The sequence below is a fragment of the Ruditapes philippinarum genome, unplaced genomic scaffold (genome assembly GCF_026571515.1).
Source record: "Ruditapes philippinarum isolate M1 unplaced genomic scaffold, ASM2657151v2 ctg4041_1_1_1_1, whole genome shotgun sequence".
Taxonomy (NCBI): Eukaryota; Metazoa; Mollusca; class Bivalvia; order Venerida; family Veneridae; genus Ruditapes; species Ruditapes philippinarum.
In genome coordinates, this window is record NW_026859454.1 from 42,809 (window position 1) to 65,637 (window position 22,829).

The 22,829-nt window shown below is 31.7% G+C and overlaps 2 protein-coding genes and 1 long non-coding RNA gene across 3 annotated transcripts in view; 1 reads left to right on the forward strand and 2 right to left on the reverse strand.

The window, feature by feature from the left end:
* Positions 1-1,929: 1,929 nt before the first annotated feature.
* LOC132756554 (uncharacterized) lies at positions 1,930-2,385 on the reverse strand. The gene has a single exon (XM_060747650.1). It carries the CDS (start codon positions 2,383-2,385, stop codon positions 1,930-1,932), a length of 456 nt encoding a protein of 151 aa, XP_060603633.1.
* A 3,907-nt stretch (positions 2,386-6,292) lies between these two features.
* The window catches only part of LOC132756555 (short-chain collagen C4-like), a 65,076-nt gene continuing 48,539 nt past the window's right edge, over positions 6,293-22,829 (forward strand). The window contains exons 1-2 of the mRNA XM_060747651.1: positions 6,293-6,416; positions 14,721-14,879. Of these exons, the coding sequence (XP_060603634.1) occupies positions 6,293-6,416; positions 14,721-14,879 (283 nt within the window). The remainder of the gene's footprint in view (positions 6,417-14,720; positions 14,880-22,829) is intronic.
* Positions 20,613-21,844, reverse strand: LOC132756559 (uncharacterized). The gene is made up of 2 exons (XR_009629343.1): positions 21,681-21,844; positions 20,613-21,200 (listed from the first exon to the last, which is right to left on the reverse strand). It is a non-coding gene; the product is annotated as an uncharacterized LOC132756559 (long non-coding RNA).

Here is a 22,829-nt window from a genome sequence, read left to right on the forward strand (position 1 = left end):
TGATGTAAATTGTTACTATAATTGAGATATTTGACTTTACAAAAAAACTTTATCCAAAATTTCTAAAGTATAAAGGGGTATAATTCTGTGAATATTATAGGCAGAGTTATCCAACCTTTCAATCTGATGTACATTGTTACTATAAATAAGTGTTGTAAGTTTCAATTGAATATCCCAAGCAATAATTGATATATTTGACTTTACAAAAAAACTTTAACCAAAATTTCTAAGTTAAAAAGGGGCATAATTCTGTCAATATTGTAGGCAGAATTATCCAACTTGTCAATCTGATGTACATTGTTACTATAAATAAGTATTGTAAGTTTCAATTGAATATCTCAAGCAATAATTAAGATATTTGACTTTACAAAAAACTTTAACCAAAATTTCTAAGTTAAAAAGGGGCATTATTCTGTCAATATTGTAAGCAGAGTTATCCAACTTGTCAATCTGATGTACATTGTTACTATAAATAAATATTGATAGTTTCAATTGAATATCTCAAGCAATAATTGAGATATTTGAATTTACAAAAAAATTTAACCAACGCAGACGCTGACACCGACGCCGACGCCGGGGGACTACAATAGCTCTCATATTCTTCGAATAGTCGAACTAAAAACGCTCAAAAACAAAACAAAACACGTCAACTATATCAATATAATATAGAACTTTTTTTTATTTTTTGTCTTGTTAAAATATTAGAAGTAATTTTCTATTGACACGTCACGATTGCTTTATAATTATGCACAGCAATTACAAAAAAAAACATGAAAGATTCATCAAGAAGTATCTTAACATTAAATAGACTCTGACAATTGTTTGGAAATTGTTTCTGTTTGTTTCCTTTTTATTGCTTTTTATTAAATAGATCCATAACAGCAAACTCATCATATCCTGGCACTTGACGATACATAACATGTACAATACTCGACTTGATATTTCTTATTTTCATCATAATTACTCATAAACGATTGAACACGAAAGTTAATACTTACTATGGTAAAAAGCACAATAGTGTTTACAATAGTGTTTTGTAAATACATTTTGTGTGTTATGTGTTTTAAATAAAGCAATAAAAAACACACAAACTTAAAGTGTTTTTTGTTTTAAATACCACTTTCAACTCACTATAAGGCAAATACAGTAATGATTATGCTTATAGAAAAAAATCCAAATTAACCTGTTATTCCTTTATCTCGAGAAGCGATGAGATTAGTTAACAGTTAGGATAATTTAGAATTTTTTTCAGAAACTTTTAATCATTTACACATAGCTACTATAAAATGACAGCAATGAAATATAATGTATTTACTATATAATATATACTATATAATCTAAGTTTCCAAGATAAAATTGAAATGAACATTCCAAGTTGGAATACAAATACTTGACATTAATGTTATGTTTATCCATTAGAAGTTTGAAATAAAATATTATAATTTTGTAAATATCCTCTTAACACGTAAAAAACTTTACTCATCATATAACTGTCATTTTAAACTATATTTTGGTGTTTTTTTTGTATCAAAAGATAAAAAAAACACTCTCATGTGAATAAGACTTGTATAAAACAATGTCCTGATATAAGATAGCAACTGTTTTGCAATGTAGCCCTCGATATTAATGCATATTCATTTACGCGAGGTAAAAAGTAATATAGGCTACCTGCAGTGATAATAAACATAATTTGAGAAACCTTCATGCTAATAATTGATATTTTTATGATTATATTATGTTGACAAAGAAACATATCTTAAACTTTTTACAGGACATGTAGAATATCATTTCAATGCGATAGAATGATTTTGATTTTTTGCAGATTCTGAAAAAATTCAACAAAACCTAATTACGGGCACAGTAATTACAACTTTTAGGTTTTCCGGTGCTTTGTCAGGCGAAAATCCGTCTTAAACTGAGTATGTTATGTTACGGTGAATACGAACATACTACACTGGTAAGGACTTCACCGTCCTTGTAAGGAAGGCATTTCAACGATCCACATTTAGCTTTTACAAAATAAAACAATACACCATTAAGATTACTGGGGAGTGATTCTGTTGTTGCCTCTGGATCTCCGTCCACACAAACATATTCTGAAGCAGCGACATGCTTAGGATGACCTGACATGAGATAACCATGATATTCCATTTTATAATTTTTCAAGCAAATATTTTTTCCAGGCATCATGATGACATTTGATCTAGGGATTTGACATACTGCACAAGGAGCTTCTTTATCCGTTAGTCCGCTTACAAAGGTATGGGTCTCATATTCGGCACCATAAATCATTGCAAAAGGCGATTTTTGATCGATCTTACTATCAAAATCAGGGTTCTGTGGTAGACAGAGATAATTGGATGCAGTTCCACTTTCAATGTACATTCCTCCAGCTGCAAACCCTTCGTATACTAGAGTGGCTCCAACGGGACACGTTTTACGCCCCTAACGCGTGTAAGAACTAATTCCGTCCAAACTATGATGGACTTGTGGATTCTTTCGGCTGGATTCTCGTAGACCTGCACAAAACATAATTATCAAAATATTCATAACAAATCGTTGAGGAGTAATGAACAAGAGTCATGGTTAATTTCACTTTATAAATAAACATTTACATATTTGTAAATGTATGATGTAAGAGTCATTGTTTCGTACGATCTTGAAGCACATTAACTATATGCAAATTGCATGCTATTCTAATAAGTTCTCTCAAAATAAACAGTTTATAAAACAACATAAGATTATAAAAGTACTTTCTTATTCATCGTTAGGCTTAATGCGATAAAACTGTTTATTCTTTTTATCTAACCTTTGAGTTTCACAAGAAAAAGAACAAGTCCAGCATCCTGAAGATCACATTTTGCGTGGTTTAACAAAGTATTGATGGCTTCGTTCAAAGACAGATTACGGTAATTTGTTTCATTACTAAGCGCATGTTAAGAAAAATCCAAACAATATTCCTATCATTTTATAAAACTTTTTTATTTCGTGGTTACACTATAAACGATTTAAACCTGAATAATGAATGTTTTTTACCCCGCATTTATATAAACTATTGAATAGTACCCGTTCGTGCGTTAGATAGTAGTAAATGCTGGAATAACTCTGCAAAAGCTGTTCAATGTGGAACAATCCATTAAAAAAAACCTCTAATCATAATACAAGAAATATGAAAAGTCTTCAACATTTCTAACAAAATGTGGAATAACTTTTAAATTTAAGATGTGAGTAGCCTAGTATCGCAAAGGGGTACATTTTAAATTATATCATTTTGTTATGATATATGCATTTTCATGACAAGTTGAAAACAGCTGATATTGCATATAATTATATAATTATGCGATAATGATGAAGTTGATGATAACAATAATGATGAAGATATGGGTGATATTAATAATAATTATAGTAGAGTATGAAAGTTATGGAGGTATTTCATGGTTTAAATGAGCATGAAGTGTCTTGTGCAGTAAGTCATGTACCTAAAAGTTATGCTATTATGGTACCTGGAAACATATAATCATACAATAATATTCTATCATTCAATATTCCTTTATTGCACAATCCTATATTTAAGATCTAATTATACAAACTTTACATTTTCAATACGCTTGTATCAAAATAAGATACTTTTTGATTTTTAATTCTAATTTACACAAGTAAGATATAATTATGGAATTGGGTTGTCGCAGTGTAAAAGGCCAAACATGCTATTCAATAATTTGAAGTTCTGTCAATTGTTGTTGATTCATTGACGTTGCGTAATCTAGCTAGATAAACAATTATTTATCCAACAATTTTGCATTTTATACTTCAGTTCTTTTCAGACGATCGACTGTCATTAATTAATTCATTAATTTAAGTTGATAAAAATGAATAAAAACAATAGTTATCAATAGTTTTTTTACTGATCCTGTAATTCATTTCCTTTTTGAGTCAGCCATGATATTTTTGTCCGAGACAAGAGTAACTACATCCTGACCATTTACGTCTCAAGAGCGTATAAATACTAGCACCAAATTAAGTAGTAGAGAAGTGTGCATTTTGTTGATTTAATTCTCGTGTCGCTGTTGAATTATTCAATTTTTTTTATCTGTCAGCTTATTAAGTTGTTCAATTTTAGCATCCTGTAGATCATATTTTGTGTGGTTAAACACATCTTGCAGACAGTTTCGTTCAAAAGTAATTCACTGTTATCGGTTCCAATTTTAAGCAATTCAAAAGTATTTCATAATTATATCAAAATGTAGCAAATGTCATTACAATTTAGAACAGCTTTGACATTTTGGCCACTGTACCTTTAACAAAAGCAAATTGAACATATAAAATTAATATACTAGACGTGATTTTGTCACTATAGACAAAGAAGGGAAAAAAAGGTGTGAAACGGCCAATAAACACTGGTTAGGGGCTACTTGTATATGCGTCCATTATGTTTTCACCCTCGATTATATAGTTTACAACGACTTTTAAAGCAACAATAACAATCATATTAATTTATATTTTCAGTACTTATAATGTTCTATTTTCATACAATACCGAAATATTATCCCACATGCACTAACGCCAAATATTTGATCAATATCAGTTAATAAATAATAAAGCACCAATCCGTACGCAGCGTAATGACGTCATTCTACATAAACAACACATTCATAAACAAGCTGACGTTATTTCATACATACAAAATGATAAATAGGGCACTGATGTTAACACAATACAAAGTAAGTTTTTATTGTTGAAACTTGATAAAATAACGTTTTGTTTTCTTATTATTTCTTTTGTTTGATAATTTCTATATCTTCGCAACAGTAGGGTGCAAAAAGCGAACAGTGTTATACGCAAATCGGCTCCGGAAATTATTTCCGCTTGAAAAAATAACGTTAGTGATCTTCCTTATTTTATCGTGTCAGAACCGAAATAATATCGGTTTTAGCGGTGTTTATTGGCTAGTTTTGTCGCTGTGATGCGAAACAATTAACCTCTCAGGCCTACGGCCTTCCTGGCCAATTCATACGCATCAAATCTCCAAACCGGTGTTTAATATCCGATTAACCCCGCTAAGACCGATAATATATCTTTACTATACGAAATATGATACCTCTTTCCTGCCATTTGTTTTAGCTCACATGACGACAAAGTGGTCAATTTGAGGTTCATTGATGGTCCATCTTCGTGCGTCATGCGTTGTGCGTCGTGCGTTGTCAACATTTGGGCTGTTAACACTCTTGCAGTCACAGTTTGATTGGATCATCATAAAACTTTGTCAGAATGTTTGACTCAATTATATACATGTCAGATTCGAATATTAAAATGCTTGGTCACAGGAGCTAAATATATAAAATGTTGTTAACACTCAAGTGGCTGCAGTTTTGATCCAAATATTCTGGATACTTATGATGAAAGTTGTTTAAATTTGATGATTTCTAGGTCATGTTCGAATTTAAGTCATCTCCGGTCAAAAGCTGGGTCACAATTATAGCAAAAAATGAATACATCTTGTAAACACTCTAGTGGCTGCAGTTTTGATCCAAATATTCTTGAAATTAGTCACGAATATTGTTTGATAATTTCTAGATCAGATTTGAATACCGGGCAAAAACTAGGTCACAGCAGTTTAATAAAGAACAATTTTGTTTACACTCTAGTGGCAACTTTTTTTTATTCAAATGTCCTGGAAATGAGTCTGAAAAAATTGTTTTGATAATTTTAGGTCAAGTTCGAAATGGGTAACCTCGGCTCTTAAACTAGGTCACACCGCCCTAAAACTGAAAAACCTTGTAAACACTCTTATGGTCATATTCGTGACTCAATTTTCATCAAACTTTCTCAGGTAGCTTATTTTATGAAGAACTTCAAACATGGGAAATCTCTGATGAAAAACTAGGTCACAATGGCTAAAAATAGATAAAAAATGTTATTACTCTCTATCGCTACTCTTGTTTTCCAAACATCCCTGGAATGTGTTGGCAAGTTTGTTTTGATAATTTCTAGGTTAAGTTTGAATATCGGTTACGAAGAATATCGTGTTTTTTTACGAAAATGTATGCACTTTATAAAGAGAAAGAACAAAACTCCGGTCAAAAAATAACCATGGCATGCAGAAATCTCCCAGAAAAAGTGTTTGGGTTAGAACTTTGATTTTCAATTTCTGCAAAGAAAACCTTCCACAGATGTAGAAAAACGAATCTGCATCTTAATCAGAAAAATGGTGTCATAATGTGTGGCTTTAGAATATGGTGTTTGTATGCACTTTATAATCAGAAAAAAAAACAACCAAAACGTCGCTCCAAAAATGGCCATGTCACGCGGAAATGTCCTTGAAAGGGGCTTTGGTACTCATACTGAGCAAAGAACACCCTCAAATGTTGTACAAAACGGATATGCAACGGAATCGGACAAATGGTGTCTATATGGCTGTCTGTAGAATATAGTGCTTTTTATACACTTTATTTACAGAAAGAACAAATCGCGGGAGCAAAAATGACCATGCCATGCTGAAATCTCCTGCAAATATTGTTTGGTTGAGGGCTTTGCTACTCATGTTTTGCAAAGAACACCCTCCAATATGGGACAAAAGCGAATTTGTAACGGTATCTTTGCGGTTGGCTCTAGAAGATGGTGTTTTTATACACTTTACATACACAAAGAACAAATCGCCGGACACAAAATGACCATGCCGCGCGGAAATCTCCTGGAAATATTCTTTGTGTTAGTGTTTTGTATTCATTTTCTGCAAAGAACATCCTCTTAAGTTGTGTAAAAACAATTTTGCTACGGAATCGGACAAATGGTATCTTAACAGTCGGCTCTAGATAATTGTGTTTTTATGCACTTTGTATACTGAAAGAACAAATTGCCGGTTCACAAAATTAACATGCCACGCAGAAACCCTTGGACAAATTGTTTTGGTTAGGGCTTAGCTACTCATCTTTTTGCAAAGAACACCTTTCAAAGATGTACAACAACGAATTTGCAACAGAATCTTACAAATGGTGTCTTAACGGTTGGCTCTAGAATATGGTGTTTTTATACACTTTACATACATAAAGAACAAATTGAAGGGCCAAAAATGACCATGACACGGAAATCTCTTGGAAATATTCTTCGGGTTAGGCCTTTTGTATTCATTATGTGCAAAGAAAACCTTCTGAAATTGTACAAAAACGAATTTGCAACGGAATCAGACAAATAATGTCTTTACGGTTGGTTCCAGATAATTGTGTTTTTATGCACTCTATATACAGAAAGAACAAATCGGCGGTCCACAAAATGACTATGCCACGCGGAAATCTCCTGGACAATTTGTTTAGGTTAGGGCTTTGGACTTCATTTACTGCAATGAAGATCCTCTGAAGTTGTACAAAAATGACTTTTAAACAGAATCCAACAAATGGTGTTTTAACGGTGGACGGTAGGATATGGTGTTTTTTAACGATTTATTTTAGATTTTATATACTTACAGAACTCCTCGCCTGTCAAAAAATACCTTCATTTTATGCGGGCCTTTTGCTATCACGAGGTTTATAATACTGTGAAGAATATCTTCTAAACTATCACAATCTCATTATCATTCCACGTTTTACGTACGTAGTGTTTATTTTAAAAAAGGCAGCTGGAAGTGATGTCAATTCTCGAAGGAACGTTCTCCAAACCACGTTCTGTCTAACAACACTATATAACATTTTCATTAAGTTGTGATCGGTCAAAATAATGTAAAATACAATGTCAGGTGGGTTTTGTCTTCGCGATGTGACATTGCAAATCATAAGTTGATCTTCGATTATATCGAAAACAGCAAATTGCCTGTCCAAAAACGACCAAGCCATGTGGGAATCTTCCGGACATTTTGCTTTGGTTAGGGATTTGGTTTTTTATGTTGTGCAAAGAAGACGCTCCATAGTTGTACAAAAGTGAATAAAAACGGAATGAGACAAATGGTGTTTAACGATTGGATCTAGATATGATGTTTTTACGAAATTTTATGCACTTTATATAGAGTAAGACAAAACTCCGGTCCAAAAAATGACCATGCCATGCTGAAATCTCCTGGAAAAAGATTTTTGGTTAGAGCTTTGGTTTTCAATTTGTGCAAAGGAGCCCCTCCAAAGTTGTACAAAAATGCATTTGCATCGGAATCAGACAAAAGGTGTCATAAAGCTTGGCTTTAGAATAAGGTTGTTATATGCACTTATAAACAGAAAACAAAAATTTCGTTCCAAAAATGGCCATGTATGCGGTAATCTCCTGGAAATATTGTTTGCGTTAGGGCTTTGGTACTCATACTGTGCAAAGAACACTCTTTCAAGTTGTACAAAATGATTTTGCAACGGAATCAGACGAATGGTGTCTTAACGGTTGTCTGTAGAAAATAGTGTTTTATGCGCTTTATATACAGAAAGAACAAATCGCGGGAGCAAAGATTGACCATACCACGCGGAAATCTCCTGAAAATATTGTTTGGGTTAGGGCTTTGTTACTCATTTTGTGCAAAGGACACCCTCTGAAGTTGAACAAAAACAATTTTGCTACGGAATTGGACGAATGTTGTCTTAACGGTTGGTTTTGAATATAGTGTTTTTATGCACTTTATAGACAGAAAGAACAATACGCCGGTTTTAAAATAACCATGCCACGCGGAAATCTGGACAAATTGTTTTGGTAAGGGCTTTTGTTTTCATTTTGTGCAAAGAAGACTCTCTGAAGTTGTACAAAAAACGAATTTGCAACGGAATCAGACACATGATGTTTGAACGGCGGACGGAAAAAATTGGTGTTTTTATTTTCTTATCCAACAATATCCTGTGAAAATTATCACAAGTTACGTATAAAAGCGGCAAACGAAAGATGCACCTGCTATATCATTTTATTTTTATTTTGCCAGTAACCATAATAGAAAACCTGACCTTGATACATAATTTTTCAATTCTCTACTATTCTACTTATAGCTTATCTAATGTAACATGTAATGCTATCATTTTGGAGTCTGCTCATTTCAATGTTGAATTAATGTTTTATTAAATGTTTTCAGTTCATTACATAAGCACTAATATTATCATTTTAATAGACACCGGAGGTGTTATCAAAACAGTTTTAAAAGACAAATATTGATTATCTTAATCATAGTATACAGCTAATTGCATACGCCTTCTACCGCCGCATAAACAGTTTCACCATTTAATACTATATATTATTATAATATTTAAACCATACCTAATAAACAAATATATATTATTATTATTATCAAATTATATCTTTGTATAAGATTCTTCAGCTGTATATGTTTGCTTTATTTATGTTTTTTCTTTTTATTTCTTTTTTTTTTTAGGATACGAAAACTACTGATAGTAATTTTACAAATACATGTAAGCATAATGTTTGCGTGATAGAATGTTTGTGAATGAACAATATTTAAAAAAAACTTATAACACCTTCTTGTTTTGTTGATTTAGAATTAAGATACTGATCAGGAAGAGAGAACAAAATGATATTTGAATAGACGTAAAAATCTTTAGAAATGACAAAGCCACATAACATATAATTGTTTGACATCGTAGTTTTTCCTTACTCCATAAAGAAATTTAACAAAGGATAAAACTATTTTAAAGATAAACAAAGTTGCGACAGCAAAAACCTATTTCACTAAAGTAAGTCAACAAATAATGACGTGACATATTATGTTTGTAGAATGCTTAAGAAAACATTGTTGTTTAAATGTCCTCCTCGTTAATATAGAAAATAAAATACTCAATTATTATGTTCACGTATTTGGAGGTTGGTATTGCCGGGTATTTACAGTTAGGAACTAATGCTCTTAAAATCGCACCTGTTAGCTTTAAACTTATGATCGATATGCAAATTTTACAAACGTGAATATTGTTCGTAATCAGATAAAAATGTTCTTTAACAAAATATTTAAGTAGGGATCCGCCATTTAGAAATGATTTTCTACATGTTAAACGTGCATCATTTTCTTTTAAGGCATTAGTCTACCATATTTCTGTCATAAAAACATTTTGGCACGTAATGTTTTACAAGTTCGGGACAATATACAGACATATACTAGTAGCTATATTCACTTTGAAAATAAGACATTCTTAGAGCTTTAGATAAATACAATGGTTATCACAATATTCGACATCCGGTGGTTAGGTTAATATGCCATTTACAACGTTATTGTATGTTATTATTGAAAGTAAGCCAACGATAGGCGACACCATGTCTATAAAATGCAATTTCTAAATTACCTGAAATATCCACACCAGTGACACTCATAGCTTAATAAACCATCACTTATGCTTTATGACACCTTATGAATTTTAGCAGAGGTTTGCAACAAATACATCAACAATGAATATCATAATAAGTAACCTAGGGGCCTTATATTATGAATATTAAGAGAACTCATAATGGAAATGTGTGAGGATATACGAAATATTTCAGAAATAATTGTTATTAACTAAATCTCTTAAAATCCAAGAGTAAATTTATCTGAACTTCTGAGGAGTACAACTTTTATGTTTGAAATACATGTTATCATTCTTTCAAAGACAGTCAATACTTGTATACTATGTTCGTATTTTATATTTACAACGATATGTACAATGCGTTTTATCTGCTTATAGAATACATGATTTAAAAGACTTTTCTCCCAACCTGCAACATAAAGAGCATAGCTTTTTAACATGAACCATCCCTTTTCAAAAGTAGAATAACCAGTTTTGTGTAAATAATGAACATAAGATTGATGTTTGTCTGAGTATTGATGAAGTTAATGGAAAGGGCGGTAATAAAAGAGAAGACAATTCGTGTAATCGTTGCTTTCCGACTTTTAATTAGACTAATATTATGTACTTTTGAATTTCTTGTATATGTTTTCTTTTTTTTCATTTAAAAGTAAACAAAAAATACCCCAAAACCCCCCAAAAAATAGTTGTTCAGTCAGCGAAAGATGTGACTTGCAAAACTGTCACTTAAAGTATTCATGTGAAAAGAGCAAAGCTCATTGTTATGTACCTATAAAACATCTTAATATTGATAATTCAAATAAAACATGTTGCGAATAAATGCTATAAATGGGTATACTCTCTTTTTACAAATTATTTATGAATACTTTAAATTTTGCATAAACGAAACACAGTGAATTCAAATCATCTTAAACAATTACGAAGGAAACATGTTAGCAAAGTTAATAATAAAAACATTATTTAAACATTTGCGACATTGCGTAAGGTTTTTATTTAATTTAACACATTGATGTTATTTAAAAGTAAGTGTTCACTTACATAGACAACCTCTTATAGTGTTGTTACTAAGATATAAGAACATATTATATAAAAGCGTACACGTACATTATACTATAATGTTTCTTTTGATTATGCTTGAAACTGAATTTAAAGAAAGGGTTTATGATAACCTTAAACACATTGAGGTAATATTTCTATTGCAAAATATTAAAGAACCTGTCTTATAATGTATATTATATGACAGAAGTTAACAATACATAAAAATGCATCCATTTACTAATTCCGAGAGCGTGGATTTTATCATGCCCTACCCTTCCTTAATAACAAAGTACTCTCATTGTTTATTATGGTTTGATAATAATAAGAATCCATTAATAATCAAGAATTCATTGTAACTTGAATAAGAATGTCTTCTGCGGGTATCCCTCTTTAGTTTAAAAAAAAATAAAATGTGGTCTACCTTACACTGATTGTTTGAAATATAACAACACAGATATAGATCAGGAAGTCAAATTTAATAATAATGCTTTTATTTCAAAAGAAAATTGTACTGACGTATACAACGAACGAACGAACGAACTGATAAGGGTTAACTAAAACAAGATTTCGATTAGGAAGAACAAAAATCAGGATACATCTCTACTGCGCATTTTATATTAAGCTTACACAAGCTACGAACTGCGTACATTAAAACTGTCAATATTCTAACTACAATGTGTGTTTCAATATATCCCGTCAATTCAACTAAAAAGGGTTAAATTCTTTATATCAGACAATATATTTACGTGTTAAGTCTTTCATTCATATTATTCCGGTTGGTGATTTTATTTAATATGTATCAATTTTCTTATGTCTGTTCGCAATTTAAAGGTTCTTATAGTTGACATGAAGAAAAATGATTGACTTTGAGTTTTCTATATGATAACAGATACATCGGTTTGTTATGTAAAGGTCAGCTTATGCTAAATAAATGTTGTTTTCATTGGCATACATGATTGTTTGATATACAACTTAAGTATTTTCTGCGGTTCTGTATTAAACGTTAAAAGCCAGGTATGGTATTCTTAACCGAATTAGAATTTGACATAACCGAACCATTGGACAATATATGGACTACTATGATAAATATCACATTCTCTTGATTTGCACTCACTTTAATTATATACGTTTAAACATTTTACCAGATATATTGGTGAAAAATTCTTCACGTAAAAGATTGATATATGTTTAACAAACGCATATGCGACATTATATTAGACAATTGCACGTTTTCTCGATCATGCATTTAAATATAGACGCTAATTAAGTACATAAAAATATATACATAAAACATTATAATGGTAATAATATAGTGTAATACATCCGATGATCTACGAAATTCTCCTAATATCTTAAATATCTTTAAATTTCTTTGATATGATGTCTACCAATGTTCATATTACAATATACTATGTATATTTATGATCACCTCATTGTATTTTCCATTGCTATGTCATTATTGTTATATCATATTATATTTAGGGCGGGAGGCCTATGATACAAGAATTAACTTTACTTTACTAACTTACCAATGAACAAAACGATACTTTGGTAAGGACAATTCATGTCCTCGTGGCCGTTTTCCTTAGGTTAGAGATTTGTGCCTCATATTACAATTGTGTACACTTTATATTTCAGGCAGAACAAATCGCAGATCCTAAAATCGACAATGCTAAGCGAGCATCTCAAGGATATTTTCCTTGCGTCAGATCTGTGTGATTGATGTTGCTGTAAAGAAAAACCTCCAAACATTAATACACTTACACACATCCCCCTTCTGGCAACCCCCTGATGTATCTTTTGGTTAGGGGGCCGCGCCGAAAAAGAGGTCACTTTTTTAACAACATTTCTCAAACATAAACAAGTCTTGGGGACCTAAATAAGGCATTTTTTCACCATTTGAGACAACAAAAAGGGGGTGGGTGAAAAAGGCGTTAAAAGGCGTGTATATAACGTAATGGGTTAACAGAAAATGATGAAAATACTTGAAATTACCTTAAATCGCGTTTTTTCATGTTTAAGCATGGCCTGTCATAAAAATTTGAAGAAAAATTGTTGTTTTGTAGATTTTTTGATTGTTTTCATTAACCCATTACTTCATGAGCATTTTGTGAAAAATGGCTGTTTTGATTGAAAAGTCTCCCGTTACAAGTTCAAATTGGTATAATACTATAAAAACTGCTTCAACACTAATCAAACTTGGCACAAATGATGACTGAACCATTGCCCTTGCAACAACATACTCAGGCTTAAATTTTCTGTTACCATGGCAACGACGGGACATCTCAAAATTGCCAAAAAATCACTATTTTGCGTTGATTTTTTCCATCAAAATTGATTTCAAAGTGCTGCAACTTCTCAATGGATTGAGATAGAGTCAAATGTTTTTCAGCGTTGCTTACACGGTACCTTATGATCAATCTGGGGTCATTTATAACCTCTCACAAGTCCAAAATTTTCTTGGCGATGAGGGGGACTCCGCCCCCCTTCAAACCCCCCAAACAGAAAGGGGCACATCTTCCTTCTGGCAACCCCCTGATGTATCTCTTGGTTGGGGGGCCGCACCGAAAAAGAGGTCACTTTTTTAACAACATTTCTCAAACAAAAACAAGTGTTGGGGACCTACATAAGGCATTTTTTTACCATTTGAGACAACAAAAAGGGGGTGGGTGAAAAAGGCGTTAAAAGGCGTGTATATAACGTAATGGGTTAAGGATTAATCATTCCCTAGGTTTGGAGGATTTCCTTTTCTGCAATTAAAGATTTCAGTGTTGCATTGTCGTGTTGTTTGGACATGCGATTTGTTCTTTCTGAAAGAGTATTGAACAAAAAATCGTGTAAAACACAATATACCGAGGCCAACCGTTTAAACGACATGTGTGTAATTCCCTTCCAGATTAAAAATTGCATCAATTTGAAGTTCTTATTTACAGTAATGTAAAACACAAAGCTGTAGACTAAGAAATATGTCCCTGAGATTTCTACGTGGCATTGTCTTTTTCAGGACATTTGCTTCAATAAAAAGACGCATAACCTGTCAAACATAGTTTGACTGCATAAATGAAAATGTGAATACCGCCCTTTTCTATCTATATATATTATAATTTTAAATTTTATTGTTTATTGAACTTGTGATTCAACTTCAAATAAAATCATTACACGTACCCTACTTTCAATTACAGATAAACCCTTAAGTAAAGACACTTATGAAACAAAACATTTACTCAGATAGTTAAACAAAACGATTTAAACAAAGGATACTTGAACCCCAAAATCTGACAATAAACAAAGTGCCACATAAATAGTTTAAACTAAAAGGTTCAATATTTTTAGACTGTCCAAAGATTTTTTATATACCATATTTGCCGTGGTGTCCATTTGGTTATCTTCAAGGTTACCCAAATTACAATTTGACGCTAAAGTAAGAATTTCCTAAAGTATTCATCTTGTGTGGACTCTATCTCTGTCCATGGGCGCATGATAACAAAACTGTGGATCAGAGCCCTTCCGTAGACGATACAATTAATAAGCTATTAGACCATGCTAGTTATGATCTTCAAGATGCCGGAATTGCAATGCTACTGAAAGAACTTAAAGGTAGAGTTTAAATATATTTTAGATAAATGATTATACTCACAAAACGAATTGCTGTAATCTAAATGATATTTTATGTTGCTTTTACTTGAAATGATTAGTAAGTTAAATACTTGTCGACAAAAGCAAAATGATATATGTTACGATGCATCTTATTTCTTTTCATTTGAAAAGGATACACAGGTGATTATTATGTTATGTATAAATGCACACTGATAATCTTTTAATATTGATAAAATTGTAGTATTATATTTTAATCAGCATCCCAATTATTTTTCAATTTTATACAAAAAATATGAAATAAGAAGTAATCACAGCACAGTAAATGTTCAATTGAACGGAATAGAAAAAAAAAAAAAAGAATACTTAAAATATTTCAAAAAAAATTTTTTATATTTAACCCGATGCAAAAGGCCCTTTCCAAAAAAAAGGTTTAACAAAGTGTTTACCCTCAAAGACTTACAAGCCCCAACCCCACGTTTTGGGGAAGTTTGGGGAATTTTCCCGCTGGGGCACCCCTTGTTTAATTTTAAGGGGTTTTACGGGGGGAAGGGGAAAAACAAGTTTAACTGGGGCGCCCGCCAAAATTTTTTAGTCTTTCCAAAAAATCCCCCCGGGGGCTGGGGGGAATTTAAAAACAATAACCCCAAAACAAGGGCCTGGGTATATGGAGCAGAATATGAAAATTTATGCAGGGGTGTTAAAAGGAAAACAGAACAATTTTCCGGTTTTGCCGTTTGTCAAGCAAAAGTAGCAGCGTTGTTGATGGTACCTGGGAAGAATACATGTTTAAAAACTTTCGTTAAAGAATACACCGGGTTATCTTATGGCCGTAATTCTACCCATAAAGCAGGCCTTCCGAATTATGTTTGGTGTTGATGGTTGAAGCTGAAAACCAGCTGCAAATCACTTGTTCAAAATCACAATGGAAAATTGTTTTATTTTGTTCGAGCAAAATGTGGCTCACTCAAATGCCCTCCATATAAAGAAGGTGACGACCTCACATGTGTCGTGTGTTCTTATTCTCCTTGACGTACATGTAATAATGTAATATGTTCTTCATATATTTATTTGCAAGGTCATTAAAAATATTGATTTGTCAAAGAAAATATAACTTATTTTAACCGAAAAAAACTGTGTGTAATCTGTATATTGTTCGGAAGTGGAGACAGCAAAGTTATAATGATTTTTTCTAAGTCTAATGGGATGTGTACTTCTGCATATTGTTGCAAGGACATTTATGTCTGATATCAGAAATTTAAACATGTTCTCGCTCTTAATATGTGAAATTTCTTTTTTAGTTTTATATAAAAAACGGAAAATGACGATTTATTAAAAACATGTTAATATAAGTTGTGTTCTAACCTAAGACTTGCAAGGTAACGTTACTAAGCTGATTTCGAAATAGATCGCGGAAATGTATGCTATTTAAAATACCAGAATTTTCTATTTTAACAATTGATGTTGTTATTTTATCATTAAAATTTTAACAGCGTGTCAAACATGTCTTGTTATTTTTATCTCTTTTATTACCAGTTACATAATTTGGCTGCGAAACAGTCGATTTTTTTAGCATTTGAATGAGGCATGATTTATTGCGGAATGACACGATCATTTTTGCGAGTAGTCAATGAAAACAAAAGTATATAAAACACTCATATTCACCAATTTTACACTTCAGAACCAATTTAAAACTTATTGCTGTGTTGAAATTATTTGTTTACACTTTCCTCAAATGGAAAGACAATGTTTTCACATCTCTTTATACAAATAATCGACTGTGCAACTGTCTCTGGTTTACATCATATGTCATATATTGCGGAGCAAGGCCAAAATTAAATCATGCATAAACACGTTTTAGCTATAAATAAAGTTAAAATTTTTACTTTATAAACTAGGAAACAAATTTGTTTTGAAGAAGTTAAATATTTTTCTATTTTTCTTTCTTTTGAGATGATTTGTGTAGTTCTGTGCGGCTTCCATCATTTTAGTTGCCGCCTTTTATATCATATCGTAAAACAATGTAATACGTGTTTATTTTGATAAGATTTGGTAACGGGTTTGACGCCTTCAATGACTTATACATGTACTCATGTACTTTGTTCTCAAATTCTATTTCATTCTTTCTTTAATTGTTGGTAATTTGCTTATAAATATATAAATTTGAGATATCGTTTGAACACCATTTTTAAACAAAAATGTTATCAACTGTGCGTATGAAGTGACGATATCTATTTTAACTAATACTGAAGGAACATGAAAACATTCAATAATATACAATTATGGACTACTATCGCCTCGGTCAATATGTCATCTGCCGGTGAATATTACATCATATTCAATGGATCACTAGTAAAAAATTGTTATGTCATATGAATAAGCTAAGAATTTAAAAAAAATTACAAAAATATATTGACTCGTTGAAGCGCGAGATAAAAGACGCCAGGCGTTTCAGCGAATACGCGAACGCTACGCATACAAAAGTAATCAAAGTTTATACTCATCATTGTGTTTAACTTAGAAATAAATAGTAAAATAGTAAGATAGTGATATTTTAATCAAGAAATATATCATTAAGAACAGAAAACTGCAATTATTATTTTGAGAAGCACGCGCAATAAACGGTAATTGAATATGAATCTCGATCTATTTTAGACTGAGAAAATCCAATTCAGCCAGTGAATATGATACTACACCCAGAAAATATGATTTTATAAAAGGTTTAATTGACTACGGTTTGGACTAATGAGATAGCAGCTATATTAAGGTCATATGATAAAAATCATTAATCAATCTTAAGACCAATGTTTGAATAATCTAAGTGAAAATACCAATCAAAATATAAATACAAAATATACCGCTTAAGTCTTAATCTTAAAAGGCAATAAGCTATGTTTTATATAAATATACTCAACTAATGGATATTCGACAAATGTTTGAGCTAATATTAACGACCGCCGCTTTAAGGTATTTAAATTAACAGATAACATATAATAATGTCATTTGCATAGTAATTGATCTTAAAGTTTCCCTAAATCCTTTTTACAATAGCCATACATATATAATGCTAACACATAAATGTTTCGAATACATAACTACGTACAAGATCCGACATCAAAGATTCGCATAGCAAATCAGTTATCTCCAATCATTATTCTGCGTGGTTGTCAATTGTATTGTGTCTCATAATTGATTTTTTTTTTTTTTTTTAATTTCTTTAAAATGATTCTATTTCATGATTCGTATTTATTATATATCAATGTGAATCTAAAATAATGAACATTGTATCTTTAATCTTCTAAATGTATTACTCCCCTTTCTTAATGTTTGCAAATATTCTAAACTTAAACTATTGCATTCATAAAAACTTATTTTGCCAGCTCAATATATTTCGGATTATGATACACTGTATACATAAGTATTAAAAACGCTAGAAACCACCTTATCCAAATGGCCGTATCAAGCCACAATCGGGGAAACGGTAAGTCTTGTTAAAATTGTAAAATGATTTTTTTAAAATGTTTCATTATATTTAGTATATCAATACTTCTTAAGGTTTGCCATGGACTGTTATAATGTAAATGAATCTGTTTGAATTATTCCGTTATTAAGCACCGTCTGAACAACAAGCGAAACATGAACAAATATATCGTTCAGTATAAATTTGAATAGGTATTATTTCTAGGTAAATTATTGTAGGACAAACTACGCTTATCTTTGGATAAATTTCCGGTAAGAAAATATAGCCGTCTGTAATCCATGTGCACTTATATTAATGATGCACCTATTTTTTGAGTTTTGTGATTAGTAATGTCAAAATATTCTTTTTGGAATGAGACCGTAAAAGCTTAGGCCAATGTAGATGGCTCATAAAAAAAGAAATAGGAATCCCTATAGCTTAGGCCAAAACAACAAAATTGAAAATGTTTTTTTAAGGTTTGAAAAGCCATTTGAAACTGTTGTATTATGAACAATCACCTAATTTTCAATGACTTTTAAGGGTTGTCGGAATATTAGCAATTGAAATGTGAATTAACCGAAAGACAATATCTTAACCATTCCCATTTTAACCTTTTGATAAGTCATAACGAGAACGTTTGACCCATTGTATACATTGTATTTCTCTAGTCATACAGTCACAGAGAAATAATAACGAAACAGAAAAGAAAGTTTCCCTTACGGTTTCATGAAAGGTTGACGAGATAAAGAAAATGCAAAATCATGAATTTGGTTACTGAGTTTTCGAAAATAAAATTTTGAATGTACTTTATATGATATGTAAATGCAACATCCGGTAATCTATTAACACATTTTTCATTTGAGAGTGAATACAATAAGTCAGACTACCTCACTATAAAGATCATTTTTGTTAAAACCACAAACGATCTGACTGGCGCTGTTTCCCCTACTTTTCTCGTAGGTGTTGTTATTTTTCTTGTCGGTGGGTATAATGTATTGTTAAAATAAATCGAACTCGCTTAAACCGGTGCCGGGACGTGAGTGATGTTGCATTTTTCAATAACCCCTCACAGAGAGACCAAACCGAGTAAACAATATGCATGTTTTCTTTTTATTCATTACTTTCGAGAGTTTTCTCTTTTCTAGATTGTTTTGCTGTGCTTTTAATTCAAACTTCGATACTTTTATGTACTAACTTTTTGTTCAAAAATGTGTAAAATGTTACGTTAAAATGCGGGTAAAAACTTCATAAAATCATGTTTTATAACCGCGGATAAACGGGTTCAAATATTGTGTTATCAACCCTGGTATAAGTCTGCAAGAATTTCCAAAATACTTTCAATTTGGTTGGAAGTAACAAGAGCTTGTTATCGCAATACATGGTCCACACTGACTGGCATAGGTTTTCAAGATACGTTACAGTGATATCGTCTATACATGTGCACTATGTTCTAGTTATATGTGCCATTCGAGGAAAAATGAAAGTGGACATTTGCGTCTTAGGATAATATAGATATCTCATATCCACTGCAACAGTGTACATAAATACACCAAATTGAGTTATCGAATGGACTCTACAAATTAAGGAATTATATTTCTTACTTATAAGTTCTTTCAGGTAAAATTCATACACCGTCAACAGCGTCTTTTCTTCGGGTTGTCAAACTTAATTAAGTTTTTCAATGAGCGATCTACAATTTACTTGAATTCGGCAATGTAACTCTATCAATTTAAGAAGGTTTACTTTTATTCGAAATTTAAAGAAAGGGTAATATAAATACACTTTTAAGTTTAACTTTAGTTTGGAGTGTAAGTTGAACCGAAAAACGATATAAGGTAAGTCTATTTTTACTATTTATTATAATGTTTCTACAGACTAAGCAAATAAGAAAGGAAAGAAAAGAAAAGTGATAATCGAAGAAGTATACGACATTTAATCATCTTTTATTAACATTATCCAGCATATCTTTGACTCACATATTAGAGCGTGTATAAACTGAGGAAGAAAATTGTTGATGAAGTATATTATGCTTAATCACCAACAAGAGAAATAATACTATGCGGGTTGTGTTTCCATTATTATATGCCTTCCTGTACTATTTACTTTTCATTTATTTACAGCAATTCCAAAATGTTGGTACCGCTACTGAAGTAAACCATGCAAAATAAACTTTTTTCAAAACTCAGATTTATGGATTTTAATGTCATTGATCTTACTTCCAAATGTATGATGCCGAGCAGTTTTTCCTTTTCTTAGCAATATTATATTACATTAAAAAAAAATCTAAGGAGAATATGAACACACAGCACACGTGATCTGTTTCCCCGATTCATAAGGCCGACATTTCAATGCGCCACATGCCGCTTCAACAAAGTAAAACAACGACCCGTCATGACCTGCTGAGCTTGAATATTTGTCAGCATGTGAATTACCGTCAAAGCAGACAAACTCGGTAGCTGCGTCATGTTTATAATGACCAGCCATTAGGTAACCTCCGTACTCTCACTTGAAGTTGTCTGGACAATCATCTCGTCCAGGATGCATGATGATACTTGAACGCCGAACATGACAACCGGCACACGGAATATCATGACTGTGTAAGTTGTTCCAAATACTGTTTAAAGTTTTATATTGCGCTCCATATATTAATGTTGTCCACTTCGGCTTATTCGCATAGTAGTGGTATTTTGGTTTCTTAGTCAGACATATATGATTAGCAGCTGCTCCACTGTGGTATGCATCAGATCCAGCAGTAAATCCATCGTAAATAGTCGTAGCTCCACTTGGTCATGAAGATCTTCCCCATCTTATATACGTGCCCGTTGCTTGCCTCGTGCTCACACGTTCCAACTTTTCTTTTATATCTGAATTTAAGATTTTTATATTAAGCGTGCTAATGTATGTATTTCGATGATTTTATAAAAGAAAACAGTGTCTTATTTAAATTAAAAACTTTACATATTAACTGTTTCTCACTAGTAGAAATAATATGCAACAAAAATATGTTATCAAAATAATGATAATGTTCCGTTAAAACAATTATCTTTTCGAAGGTGGATTTACTGAAGTAGACAAATAGTTATGATCGCTAATGCTTACAGAGCGACCAAAAAGGCATTCTACTAAAATTTTCGTCATTTTACTTACATGTACAATCATGCCATAGGGACGCATATGTTATCCTTCACAGTACTATACAACTAATATACTTGATTATATTGGACTAAGCTTACTTTCTTTAATCAAACATCAATAAATAAACAAACAAACAAAACATGATAAAATATTAAACGAAGACAGAAGAAATTAATGAAAAAAATGCAATAACTAAAAATATGTAAAACCTTTAAGCTCATTTCTTAAAGATGCCACACTTCCTCCACAATCAATCAGCATTTGCAGAACTTTTGTGTCATCATGCATTTTGTCATTTTGAGTGTTGGCTGACATATCGGTCACCGCGGTTATCATTATAAATCCTAACCACAACATTGTAACGAAAACATAAAACGAAGAATACTAAATCTCAGTGGTGCAACTGGTTTATATAGAGAGTGATTATGTTACATATAAATTTTAAGGATTTCGTGTCGGCCAATACATGTTTAGGCAAATTAAATAGCAGAATGAGATAATGATAATATGTTTAAAATTTAAAGACGTTAAGCAAACATGCGAAGAGTATCATCATATGATAGACCATTTCTATAGACAATAACATATTCTTTGTGTAGGATATGTTATATGGCATATCATTCATCATTATGTATTACCGACAATTTTCCTAAATTGCAGATACGCGGTCACATGACAGTCAAATAGAGACTTGCATAGTCATGTAATTAAAGTACTAATTAAATTTAACCATTTATTTTTGAGAAGTCAAGTGCAAATTACTGTTTCATAAGAATGAAAGAAAAGGTGTCTTATGAACTTCTTCACCTTTGCGGATTAGCGTTTGCATCGAATGAAAAAACCCATATATTTTGATCAGTAGAAAAAGTGCAATATAGGGCGCAAAAACGTATTGTTGTTGCAATAAAGTAAAATTGCTTTCATAGATTTTGTTGGTTTTTCGTCGTTTGCAAAAAGTAGGGTATATGGCAACAATTTAAGATTTTCTGATCAAATACTCCTCATTTTATCAATAACTCTACCTACAGGACGTTCTACTGTAGCAAAATGCATAGTTTATTTGTTAGCTTCCATCAATAATTGACTGTCGATTTTGTTAATATTTCAAATTCGAAAAATAATGACTTCTTTTGAGAAGATCCGAAATAGAATTGAAATGAAAAAAGTATGACATAATGGAAATTTTCGCCCTTATAATAGATAAATTAATGTAATAATACTGTATGTTAATTCTAATCCTATATTCTACAAGTACAAATAATGCTGCAATGTAGCAATTGAGAAGCCCAGCACGCAAAAAATGCGCTCATTACAAATACCCTGCCAAATCATTCCCACGCACAGGTCATGTTCTATTC